General features: G+C 44.2%; 1 protein-coding gene across 3 annotated transcripts in view; it reads left to right on the top strand.

The window, feature by feature from the left end:
• The window catches only part of MIB2 (mindbomb E3 ubiquitin protein ligase 2), a 41,113-nt gene that overhangs the window by 13,976 nt on the left and 13,732 nt on the right, over positions 1–13,405 (top strand). For all 3 annotated transcript variants that reach the window (XR_003530104.1, XR_003530103.1, XM_027658025.1), the window contains exons 4-7: positions 7,984–8,090; positions 9,848–10,042; positions 11,260–11,402; positions 12,859–12,966. Coding sequence is in view for 1 of the 3 variants with exons in the window: in XM_027658025.1 (XP_027513826.1) it covers positions 7,984–8,090; positions 9,848–10,042; positions 11,260–11,402; positions 12,859–12,966 (553 nt within the window). In the remaining 2 variants the exon portion in view is untranslated. The remainder of the gene's footprint in view (positions 1–7,983; positions 8,091–9,847; positions 10,043–11,259; positions 11,403–12,858; positions 12,967–13,405) is intronic.

The following is a 13,405-nucleotide window of genomic DNA, read 5'->3' as shown; positions in this document are numbered from 1 at the left end:
AAATATTTCTATGTAATTTATACAGAAATAAATATTTCTATGTAATTCATGTAGAAATAAATATTTCTATGTAATTTACATAGAAATAAATATATTTGTATGTAATTTATATAGAAATAAATATTTCTACGTAATTTATATAGAAATAAATGTAGTTCTGTATAACTTAATAGAAATAAATGTAGTTCTATGTAATTTATATAGAAATAAATATTTCTATGTAATTTATGTAGAAATAAATGTATTTCTGTGTAACTTATATAGAAATAAATGTATTTCTATATAAATGTAAAATATATTTATATAAAAATGTATCTATATTTATACATAAAACAAGATTTTGCATCTAAATGTATGTACGTTTATTTTTACATTTATATAGAACTGTATTTATATGTCAAATTAATTTGATATGTAAATGTCTGTTTATATTTTATGTATTTATATAGAAATGTATTTGTATTTTTATATAAATGCATTTTTATATAAATAAACGTGTATTGGGGAGCGCTCAAAATGTTTTTACTCGTTGTCTTTCATGATCAAAAAGGTGTGGGGACTCCGTCCTACAGAGCAATATAAGACTGGGTTGGGCACTTTTATGAAGCTGCTTGAGAAAAACACAGCAAATAGAAATCAGAATTTTTCTGGGAAGTTTGATTAAGGTGAAAATTAAAAATATTTATCTGCTCTGGTTTTACTTTTCCTCCTCCCCCACCCAATTAAATAATTTTAGACGTGGTTTGCTGTTCTCAGATAACCGAGTGGAGGGTGTCACTCCCAAATTGCTGGGTCTGAACTGTTCTCTGAAGAACAACAACTTCTCATTTACTCTTGCACTGCTGCCTCTGGAACAGCATCTGTAATTCTCTGCTCGTTCCTGCCCCGAGGAAGAACTCAAAAATAGTCTCCCCAGTAGTTTTATTTGCACCTCCTCAAGCGGGCATGAAGATGAATCTTTTAATCCTCTTGCCTTCAGGAGAAGTCATGAGAAATCAGCTTGTCTCTGTCATTGATTTTCCTTTTTTTTTTGCCTCCCTTTGAAAATATCCCAGTGCTTCGCATCCGCCCGTGGAATGGAAAGTGTAATTACTGTGCTAAAGGCAGCAGGGTGGGATTTGCAGCTGCTTTTCCTGCCTTATGGGAAGCTCTCCATGGAGTTAATTACCAGAGCTGTGCCGGTGTGGTTGAGCCAGAATTCCGAGTGCAAGCCCAGGGATGGATGTTTGTCCAGAGAATCAACCCTCGGAGCTTTGGGGCTTGTGTTTATCCACCAGATTAGGATGTTTCTGGAGCTTGTGTTAAATATGACAAGCCAGGCAGATCCTGCTTGGAAATGAGCTCCATGATTTCAGTGTATATATAAATATATATATATATATAAAAATAGGCATGTGGGGTTTTTTCTCTTTCTATTAATATTATAATTATCTCCAAGTAGTTACTCAGGGAAGCCTGACTGTGTCTTTTCTTTGAGCTGAAGGTACATAATCCTACTCACATTTAAAGAAAAAAGAGAAAAATGAAAAAGGTAGGCAGCAGTTGCTGTGAGAGGCTGCAGAGCAGCCCAGATTTTCTTCCCTGGGCATGGGATCTCCCAGCCCTGCAGAGCTGAATTCCCTTGGGAACACCCTGATCCAAAGGCAGATTTTTAAGGCAGTTTCTCCCCAGGACTCGTCCTCTGCAGGGCTCCTTTCCTTTCCTGAGGGATCCCAGTGGGGAAGGAGGTACCAAGGGCAGGTTTTCCTTTCAGGGTTTATCCCTGCCCTGTGCCTGGACTCTGCTGCTGGAATTGGGCAGGCTGGAATTGGGCAGGCTGGAATTGGGCAGGCTGGTGGTTGCTGTCAGGGAGAAAAGGGAGCCTGGAGGGTGGCCAGGAAAGCTGCCAGACCCAGTGCTGTCCTGGGTGAGTTGTTTGACTTTCCCAGAGCACTGCAGCACTGCTCTGGAATATGCTGGAAGCACTGGAGGACTCTTTGGAGGTAGATGCCCATTGTAGCAAAAATCTGATGGTGCTTTGGTGGTTGTTGAGTTGGGTTGGGTTGTTTTTTTCCTAAATTACGTTGCCTTTTTTTTTTTTTTCTGTGAGTGTGGCTCTTTTTTTTTTTTTCTGTGAATGTGGCTCATTGAGTGGTTTTAGAGAAGATGTGATACGAATTAACTTTATTTGATAAAAAGAAGTCTAGACACGGGCCAGAATGTGACACCCAGTCTTTGTTAAAGTAGCACTATTCTGATTTACATCACTGTGTGTTAGCAGGAGCAATGACCTTAATGCCAAGCAGCAAAGAAAAAAAAAAAAAAAGAAGGAAAAAAGGAAAAGGGGTGTGTGTGTGACTTCAGGGACACAGCATGAGCCTGTCAGATGTGACAGTGACTTCTGGGAGCCTCAGTAAGGGGTAAGGGTAAAGCAGTAATAGTTGTAATTGGATAATAAAACACCTTTCCTGCTGTTCTGTGTGGCAGGTACTGATTCCAGCTGAGCTTAGGGATGGAGAGGAATTAGAAATCCTCAAGGAAGAAGCTTCCAGCTGTGGGAAGCTGCAATTTTAAAGATGAATGAAGAGTGCATATTGTGGTCCTTAGGAGTCACTCAGCTGTTGGAGCAAACGGGTCAGGAGTGGGTTTTGTTCCAGGCGTTTGGCTGAGCTGGATGGCACAGTGCAATGTGTGTTTTGTGCAGGAGCTTTTGTACAGGGAGCTGGCAAATTGAATTCCCCAGAAATGCCTTTCAGTGCAGGAACAAGGAAGAAGCAGGAACATCTTTGCTTTAATGCAGATGCAATCCTGTGATTTGTTGCTCTGGTGTTCCGGAGGTTGCTCTGCATTAAGAATTGAATGTCCTCATATAAGAAATAAAAAAAAAAAAAAAGTGAAACAAAGGGCCTGGATCACCTTTGAACAATGCCATAGAAAGGATTTCTTTGGAATAAGTGAGGTCTGAGCTGTACAGACACTGCCTCAGGCAGTGCACAGTCCTTTTCGAAGAACAGGAATTGCATGGCTCATGACTCACTGCACTGTTGCTTGGAGCACTCATCTCTCTCTTTTTTTTTTTTTTTTTTTTTTTTGCTAAATAAAGTAGAAGATAAAACCTTTGGCAGTTCCCTCAGGCCCCCCCAAAATCTGGGTATTTAGAAAGACACACAGGTAAATGTTGTGTGAGTTTGGGTTTTGCTGTTGAGTGGCTGTGAAACGCAGGATGAGTCTCCTTTGGAGACCAAGATTGTCCCTCCTCCTTTCTCTGGCAGGAACTGGGGATCTTTTGGTTCTTCAAAAGGAGCCTCAGGAGTGTGTTGCTGTCAGGACCCAGGCAAAGTGCTGTGAAGAGCCCTTTGGGGAGTGTTAATTAGTTAGAAAGCTGAAGGGGAGTGGATGGAGAGACATCCCAACAAGTTTGACAGCATCCCATAATCTTGGATTTGAAGAACCAAGTTGGGGTTGCTTACACAGTCCTTGGGTTACCACTGGTGAGACCAAATGTAGGACTGTGGGATGGAGCTCTCACATCAACTCTTTCTTGAACCAGAGATGAAAGGCTGGGAGTTTCCAGTCCCTCAAGGCCAACACGTTGCTCCTTGTAGCAGGTCACTAATCCTGGGATTTAGGAGGATTTAACCCCAGACAGACGCTGCAGAGGGTTCCCAATCAGTTTTCCAAAGAGGCTTTGAAGACTCCTTTACCTGAAGGCTATTTCAGGTTTTAAAATGACCTGAGTTTGAACCTCTGGTGGCAGGAAGTACTGTTGGGGTTTTTTTAAAATTTGCTATTAGAGGCAATCTCTTCCTGACCTCTTGTTTTTATATTTTATTGGTCTTTTTTGGTTTGAGTTTTGTGGCTGCTGTGGGAGAGGCTCTCATCCTTGGCTTAGAAGGATAGACAGCTCAGTTTTACTGAAGAGTTTTTTTTCCAGAGTTGTGTATCCATTTGGTGAATATGTGCTTGGTAATTGGAAGATAAATCAGTGTCTGGGAGCAGGGCAGCAAAGCAAAACTCATCAAGTTTATTTTAGGGCTGCAATAGTCAGGCACGCTCTGGTGATTCTGCAAATAATCTACCTCTCATACAAAATATTAGTGTTATTATATCCCAGTGCAAAAACAGCACTGGAATTTTGCTTGGATCACCTGCTTGGGGATGGGACTGAGCTGAATTTCAGTAGGGGATGTTTTACCCAGGCTATTTTCTAGGCCTCACTCACCAATAAATCACAACAATTTTTCACAAGTCCTGTTTTTTTTTCCCTGGCCAACAATGGAGTTGGAGGAGCCAGCAAACCACACAGGGAAATATCCTGTGTAATCAAGCATAAGAAATACAAATATTTTCTCACATTGTGTTTTATCCTGTAGTCAAAACAGAGAGTGCAGTTATTTTCAACCCTAATTCTTAAACCAGCTCTGTCTAGTCTGGTTACCAGCTGGATTTGGAAATCAGATACAGGAACAAGTGCATGCTCTGGTTTGGGTTTGCCAGTGCAGTGCAGACCCATTCAAGGCAGCTTTAATAATCCAACCTTCCATCTGGGGCTGCTTGGACTGTGAGCCTGGACTAATCCAGCAGCTGAGTGACAACTGCTGGGTGTTTGATTACTGGGCAATAAAGGGGATACAGGTTTATTTACACAGTAACCTCTTCAGCATGTGTTATTTATGCAATGGCAGTTCAAGCTGTTGGTCTCAGAAGTTTTGGTGGCTGTTGACTCAAATCTGACTCTTCAGTGATGATGTGTTTGTTTCCTAACCCGTAAAAAATATTAATATCTTAATGTCAAATTATGTAGTAATTTGTTCTATCAGTGAATTAATATAATTTTACTTTTAAAAAAATCATTATTTGCCAGATAAAATACCAAACTGTCACGTCATGTCATGTCATCATGGCAAGGCTTGCCTCCTTGTGCATTGCAGAACACCATTGCATATCCCCGCATTAGGGCTTCCCTTGTTCATTTTGGAATATTCTGTTGGATTTGTAGAGCAGGGGTTGCATTTTAATGACATATTTTATCTTTACCTTCTGTGGAATTACACGATCCAAACTGTAAGCAAGAGAAATCTTCACTAAAACATCCTTAGCCTGTGTTTTGAACTGATAGTCATGTTTAAAGGATGAGGACAAGACATTTATTTCATTCTGTGTGCCCAGGGGTGCTTCTGTGTTGATCTGAAACCCTGAGTCTGAGCTGAGCTTTGGAGGTCACCCAAAAAAGACTGAGCTTTTAGCCCAACCCAGACCCGAGTTATAAAGACACAGCTGGTTTTGTGAAGAACTGCTGCCTTGTCAAGGAAGGACAGGATTGAAAAGGAAGAATCTTGGTAAAGACAGTTCCTGAAATAGGTTTCCGTGATCCTGATCCCTCACCAGCGCCCTTGTCTTAGTCTGGTTCATGCTTGAGCAACCAGCAGCCCCTGCCATCTGTCAGAATTGCCTTCCTTTATCCTCTGCTGGAAGTGCTTCAGGAAAAGCTTTGCTGGGGGGGGGGATTAGAGAATCTAGAATTTCTTGCATCGAGGTCAGTTTTATCTGTGGTTTCTGCAAGGTCTTTGTGTTGATTTTCTTGAGTTCACCCTGTGTAAATCTTTGCACATCCTGGAAGGGATGTGGGGTTTGTGTCTGCTGTGGGTTTGTGTGTACCGTGAGCTGAAAGTTTCATTTGCAGCTGTGCCTTTCTGAAGAGATGAACATGGTATTTATGGCCTGCTGCCTTTCAGGGTATCCATCCCTTCTGCTCTCCAGCCCCGTGCACTGTGCTTGTCTTTTTGGGATAAGAACTTCCTGCAGTGGAAAAGTCTCTTATCTTGCAAAATACTTCAGCTGTGCCTGGTGTGAAGGGTCTCTGACTCCTGCAGGGTCTCGGGTCGTTACTGCAAGTTAAAAGCAGTCTGTTTAAACTTCTCCAGGTCAGTTCATTTGGGTCCCACGTCTCTCCAAAGCCAGGGTGGCGCTGCTGTTGGAGCTGTGTGGAGCAGAGCTCCCCGGGATGTGAAAAGCTGTGTAAGCACCTCGGTGAAACTTGAGCACAGGCAGAATATCCCCAGGGAGTGGTTCCCAGCCTGCTGGAGAGAGACATAACTTCATTCTGTGCAGTACACGCTCCCAAGTGTTTTCTGGACTCTACAGTAATTTAATATCGTTGGAATTTGTAGGGCAGAAATGGCTGCAGACTTTGGCTGTCATAATTAACGTCGTTATTAAAGGCAGCATCGCGGTGATTAATTTTATCCCAAGGGTATTTTAGCATCACACGAATGACTTCGGTTGTTACCCAGTGTTTGGAGCAAAACATGTTGAATTAGATTAAAATCTAAGACACATTGGCTCGGGACATGAAGTTCTTGCATCGTTCCTGGGTGCTGGTCAGCAGGGTGGTTCAAGGCAGGGTCGTTGTTTTTGGGAGGGAAGGAAGGTTTTTCTGGTGGGTTTGTCTCCAGCAAGAGGTGGAACTTCTTAACATTTTTCTTCCTTTCTGAAGTGGTTGGCTTTGTTTTCCTGGTCTCCAGCCACAGATTTCACCGAAAGTGGTGGGTTAATGTGAGGGCTGTTGAGATGGGAAATGACTCCTGTTGTGTGACTACACAAAAAGGGAACTTCTGCTAGGAATAGAATGAGTCGTGGTGCTTTTGCTCTTTAAACATCTTGCTTAAGCTTAGCTCAGTGCTTTATTTTACTATCACTGAGGATCTTTGCATCAAAAGCTCCCTTGAGAGAGTAGGGTTTGCAGGAGAGAAGTATATTTTTATCACTCAGTCAGGGCTTGACTGAGAGATCTTTGATGAATTGTTAGAAAAACATGCAACAAAATACAGTGAAAACAGTGTTGTAGCTGAGCTGTTTCAGACACAGTGCCCAAATCCATGCTGGTTTTTGAAGCTAGTCTCTAGTGCCTGACATAGAGCAATAAAATGAATGCTGATCAGCATCTCTTTTTAGCTGAGCTTTTCCCTATCTCACTCTCATTATCTCCTTTCATAACAACATCCAGCCTTGCTGGTGCTTAAACCAGGCAAAATCCCAACCATCAAAATAAAGGGTCTTCCTCTTGCTCCTGTTGAGCTGCAGTATGGACAATGAACATTCCACCATTATAAGAGCCTGTGTAAATAATCTCTCCCTCTTTTTAAACACATTAGGTTGTAAACCAGAGGTGGGAGATCCGTCAGCAGGTTAAGAAAGGTAAAAGACTTAAGCATTTGGTGGATAAGTAAACAGTAAGTTCAGGCCTAAGCTTTTTATCCTTCTGAGTCTCCACCTTCTCTCTGTAGGTATTAGATGGAAAATAAATACAGTGCTCTGAGGTCAGCCCTACCCCCAATAAGCTTCCCCTCCCCTTGCCCTGTGGAACAGCTGCTGAACTTGGTTTGCTCTGTCTGCTCTGGGAGTTGCCAAGAGCCTGTCAGGCTCCAGGGGTATGGATTGGGGCACCTTGGCAGTCGCCTCAAAAAGTGGATTGTACCCCGGGTGAGCAGCCCAAACAGCCCTCTGAGGATTTTGGTGGCTTGGGTAACTCATGAGAAGGCTTTCTGCTGGGGAGCAGAGCAGGCAGAGCACGCACAGAGCCAGCAGAGGAGCTGCTGTGACACTATGGGAATTGGAAGCTGCTTTAACAGGACATCAGACCCCCTGTTCACTATCACGTAGGTACCTTCCCTTTGTCCGTGAGCTGGAGTGGGGGGTGTGTCTGGAGCGTGGAGTGCAGGGCACATGGAAAGGGCTGGGAGATCCTGGGAATGCTGTAGCCATGGTCTGATCTGCTCTGCCTTTCAGCAGGTGAACTGTGCTGTGCAGGTCAGGGCATGGGATGTGCTGAACTCCCTGTGACTCCAAAGCATTAATGCAATGGGCACCCCAGTGAAGTCCATCAGTGTCCCCTTAAAATGAGGGATAGTCCTCATATGACAGACCTCAGTTGGATCTGAGCTTTATACAGTGTCAATAATAACAATAAATTCATTTGTTTTCTCTTATTTTATTTTTTTCCAGAGTCCTGGTGAGTCCTCGACAGAATTTGACTCGCATCACCTTAAAAGGGACTTTCCAGGGGGCTAAAGTGGTCCGTGGCCCTGACTGGGAGTGGGGTAACCAGGATGGTAAGCTGCTTTTGGGATGTCCTGTAAAACACACCATTGGATTTGTTTTTAAACATAAATCACATAAAATTTTGTTTTTTCTTTTTGGCAAATTGAAAGTGCATGTGCTGAGCAGCAGCTTCTGGGGAGCTGCTCGGAGGATGCAGGTTGCTGTTGTTTAGAGTATTAAATATTCCTTCTTTCCTTGGATTGATTATTTGTCACATATCTGTGACATAAACCATATGCATTCATTGAGGGTGTGGGAGGGAAGTTTTCCTGCTCCTGTTTCACAGATATGAAATCCCCCCCTGGGAACCACCCTGGAAGTTCTTGTATAAAACTATAAGTGTACATGATGATAAACAAAGACCCATCTTTTCCTGAAAAAACTTTCATTTACAGTGGGAGTAAGGGTTGTCTGACTTTGTGTACAGTACTCCTTTCTGCTCTGGAGTTCTGTGGAATATCCTTATTTGGAGACTTTTAAGAACAGTGAGGAGAAATGCTCCAAGGATGGTTTCCCATGGAACATTAATGAGCTGTTTACTGTGGTTACTGGAGAATGGTTTCTGCTTTCAGTAGGATTTGTAACTTCAGGCTGAAAATGCAGAGGGACAAAAATGCCTTTTTTAGAGCTGTTCTTGAGTGTAATGACTGTACTTAATTCACTGATACCAATTTCTGTTAGTGCTGCGGGGTTCAGGAAGCTGTTACTGTCCGTTCCTATTCCAGAGCCCCGTTCACACTGTAATGTTTACAGCTCCTTTTGTCCCTTAAGAATTAAGTCAGAAGTTCAAAGGTTTCCAAAGTTGACTCTGCCATTTATTGCAGCTCTGGGTTCAGTGGAGGACGTGGATACTTGCAGGGTCTGAGAGCAAAAGCAGCTTATGCTCAATACAGCTCATCCATCCTGTTGAGATCAGATGGACATTTACATGTCTGAGACTCGTGTTGCTTACGATGGTGGTGACCTGAAACCAGTTACACCAGCAAGACCAGTGGGAAGAACCCTAAAAACCCTAAATCCAGCCCCCCAGGTGGTCTCTGAGCAGCAGTGCCCTGGTTTTGGTGGAGCTGCCCCCGCCCACAGCAGTTTGCTCCTCCTGTCATTGATAGGTCTGGCACGAAAGCCCACTGGTTTGTGTTGTGCTTTTTAGTCAGATGTGCAGTTAGATGAGGAATTAAACTCCTTTAAGCTGTTAAATTTCAAGACTTTAGAGGCAATTAGAAGCTCTTTGTCCACTCAGACAGACAGATGTTGCTGTCCCCGTTTGGGACTTGCCCAAGTGACTTGGCAGCACAGTTGGGTTGGGAATCTGCAAACTGACTTCATTAGGTTCAGTGTTCATAGACTGCTGTCTCTTGGATGGCAACATGTCCCATGTGCCCAACCAGACTTATCTCCACACACATATCCTCCTGTTCTGGGTTTCTCCAGTGTACTGCTCCTTGCTTGGGCAGGTGAAGAGAAGTACCAGAACAAACCTTATTTGATGCTCTTCCACCTGGCTGGTGTTGGGGAGAAATTAAAGATCTTGGGTGGGTTTCACATCACTGTTTTTTGTCTTGCCACAGTGTGGTGCCATGACACTGTGTGTTCCCTAACCTAGGCCACGCACACCAGGAGGAATTCTACACAGAATTCAGCTTTTTTCCACATCTGTATTCCAAAGTAGATGGCTGGCTGGCTCTCAGTGAGTTTAACACACTCCTAGCTGGCCAAACCGAGTCGTGTCACGATTTAACTTTCCTGATTTTTCCCTTTTCCCCCTCAGGTGGTGAAGGTAAAACCGGCCGCGTGGTCGATATCCGCGGCTGGGACGTGGAGACCGGGCGCAGCGTGGCCAGCGTGACATGGTCTGACGGGACCACCAACGTCTACAGGGTGGGGCACAAGGGGAAGGTGGACCTGAAATGCACCGTGGAGGCTTCTGGGGGCTTCTACTACAAGGAGCATCTCCCGAAATTAGGTGTGTAGAGACAAGTCGCCCGCTGGGAAATTCAGATGCCGTCGGGAGATACTAAAGCCGTTTTGCTTGGAGGGCAGAAAAGCAGCAGGTGGTTTTGTAAAGTTCCTACATCATATGTGCCATTGAAGAGAAGTGGCTTGTGTGTGAACCTACTGCTGGATTTCAGAGTGGTTAATGAAATAGTGCTGTGGTAAAACCATCAGGTGCCCACAGCCGTGTCCCAGCGAGGGATCTTCTGCCAAGGCAACTCCCTGCTGGAAATACAGGGAACTCCCACTCTGTCATGGAGAATTCAACCCAGTGTCAGTTCTGTTAACCCAGAGCTTTTAGTTCTTCAGGCAGGCAGTGGTTCAGCTGGTGCTCACTGTGCTTTTACAGAGCAAATATCATTGCTCTGGTGGACCCAAAAGTGTGTTGGAGGGGACGTGACCAAAGGGAGAGTTCTGAGAATGGAGCTGCCAAATACTTGCCTGGGAGAGAGAGATTAGAAAAAGTGATTGGAAAAGGTGATGTCTGTGTTGGCAACATGCTGCAATTCACATTTAACTCTGATGAAAGGAGACTATTTGTACTTTTGGACTTTTCTTTACCAATGCATAATTTAGTTGTGTTTATTTTAATGAGTTGCAGGGTCCATCTTTTGCTCCCCTGAAAGAAAACAATAGGGGATCTGTTCCTGTGTTTGCAGCAGCAGGATCAGGCCTTTCTCGTTCTTTCCTCTCCCTGAGCAGCTTGACAAGAGCACAAGGGAAGGGAAGGGTTGGACGGGGAGTTTATCCCAGTGGTACAGCCTCCCTCTGCACGGGAAGGGTAGGAGGGGAAGGCACTCCTCAAAGCAAGTTATGTGGCTGCCTGTGGAAGAGAACTTATTTTGGGTGCTGAGTGGGTGTGTCTGCTGAACACCAGTTGTGGGTGACTGAGCTGCTAAGAACAGCTCCTGATGTCTGCCATGGCATGAGAGGCGTCCTTCAAAGGCATTCCCCACTCTGGGAAGGGACAGAATGTGTCTTGTTAGAGCTGCCTCATATTTAATTCATAGAATTAGAGGTAAATCCTCTTGATTTCTCCACCTAGGGCATACCCCAGATAGAAAAGGGGTGTTTTTGCACCATTCTACCTCAATTAATGTAAATTTGTGACCCTTGTTACAAAGCCAGTGAGGCACAAAGGTGTATTATTGCCTCCTGCATGTCTGTGGGTGGTGTTATTCTCCCCAGGAAAACCAGCTGAGCTGCAGAGGAAGGAGAGCACAGACAGACACCCGTTCCAGCACGGGGACAAGGTGAAGTGCCTGCTGGACATCGACATCCTGAGGGAGATGCAGGAGGGCCATGGAGGCTGGAACCCCAAAATGGCAGAGGTATGAGGCTGGTTACTCCTCTGGGTAAAGTATCAGTCACTGTCTCAGCCTGCACAGGTAGGCACTGGTTAGGAAGTTACCAGAACATCTTTGTGTAACATGGTACCTCCTGCATTTATATTGAGTTAACTGAAGCCCAAATACAGATTTTTTTAGTGGTAGGACACTGGAGTCAGATTTATTTTTAGGCTCGGATTTATGTGACAGTTGCCTTGTGGAGCCCTGCACAAGAGTTGCTCAGAAGTCTTGGGAGCAAAAAAATAATGGCAGGTTTGTCTGTTTTTAAATGAGCCGTGGACCTTTTCTGGTTTCTGGAATGGTTCTGGATCCATTCCTTACTTGGCTTCTTTGCTAATGGAAGTTATGTGTTCTGTCAACAGTGGGCTCTGTCCCTGGCCAGGGCTAAAATTTCTCAGCCCATATGATATTCTTGGAGCCTAGCCTGTTGTCTTGTCTTTAGATTGAAGAGCTCTCACTCTGCTGTCACCTGTTGTCTAAAAAAACCCAGATAGCAGAGGAAGTAAAGATAGAAGTGACACCTATTACTGTGGAACAGCATGAAGCAGTGCTATAAAATTATAAAAGTCACTTTATATATGTATCCTGGCCCAACCTGCCCTGTAGGTGAGCAGGCTTTTTGAAATCAGGCTTTAAAATGTCGAGACAAACTGTGTCATTTCAGTTTCCATGCGGAAATCTGTTAACTGAGCATCAGCCTCCTGGTTTTCTTCAGCCTGGCAGGCAGGGACTTGGCATCTTCTGGCAGGAAGGCTGCCAGTGGAGCCAGGAATTTTTTATTCCATCCCCAAAGCTGTAGTTTTTGAATGCTGCTCTGTGGTTCCCAGTGTCTGTTGGTTGTTAAAACCTCTGTGCTCCTGAATTCCTGTTGTTGGTGAATGCAGGTGTAGAGAGGGGGATATTAAACAGAGATTTTTATGAGATGTAAAACAGTAACTTCCTGTCATTTCAGAAATTGGTCCTTTTTGCCTCCTTCTAAACTATGAGCTGCTCAGGACCTGCCAGAACCAACAGTTCTAGAGCACTGCACTACACAACTATACTTTATTTCATCTCCTCTACCATGCCCCTTTTTTTTCCCTCTCAGGATGTGCTTTGCTGGTATTATAATGCAGAACAATATTGTGATCTCTGCCCACCTTTGTCATTTGGGAAGAGGACAGTTTGTGCTGCATTTTCCAGGATTTTTTTGCACTTTGTATTCCTACCCCCCTCCTCCCCAATATGCTGCTACTTTAAAGGAGCTTCTTAAGGAGCCTTTCCCTGCTTTTGTAGACAAACAATGGCTGCATCTCATGTGAGGCAGGTTTGGGAGCACTGTTAGTCTGTAGATTGGAAATGCTGGGTAATTTAGCCATCTATGCCTGCTTTCCCCACTATTAAGCAATGTGATTTATTTAGGGGCTTTCCCCTACTTTTTTTTCCCCCCTATCAAAAGTTCATTGGCCAGACAGGGACCGTGCACAGGATCACGGACAGAGGGGACGTGAGGGTCCAGTTCAACAGCGAAACCCGCTGGACTTTCCATCCTGGAGCCCTGACCAAGGTATGTGCTGGGCTGGGCCAGGGCTGGGAATGCTGCAGGGAAATGCTGTCCTTCAACCTGCTGTGCTGGGACATGGTGTGGCACAAGCAGGTGCTGAAGGAATGCCCTGCTGGGCCAAACACAGTGGGTTTGGGCAGAGCTCCCTGCAGCCCAGCAGAGCTCAGGCAGATGGTTGCAGGCAGTGGGAGTTGGGCTGCTGGGCTGGCCAGTTTGATGAACTTCTGCATTTCAAATGTAATTTCTTCAGGTAAATTCCATTTCTTAATTCCAGATTCTTTGATATGACAGTTTACCTACAGTAGCTCATCCTTCTGCAGCTGCCTTTCAACCTTTTTCCACATAGTTGCCATTTGATTTCGTTTTCTTTCCTTTGATTTTGTTTTCTTCCTTTTGATTTCATTTTCTTTCCTTTTGATTTCGTTTTCTTTCCTTTTGATTT

The sequence above is a fragment of the Corapipo altera genome, unplaced genomic scaffold (genome assembly GCF_003945725.1).
Source record: "Corapipo altera isolate COAL_440 unplaced genomic scaffold, ASM394572v1 301, whole genome shotgun sequence".
Lineage (NCBI taxonomy): Eukaryota > Metazoa > Chordata > Aves > Passeriformes > Pipridae > Corapipo > Corapipo altera.
Note: the sequence above shows the minus strand (reverse complement) of the source record. Positions and strands in the feature narration are given on the sequence as shown.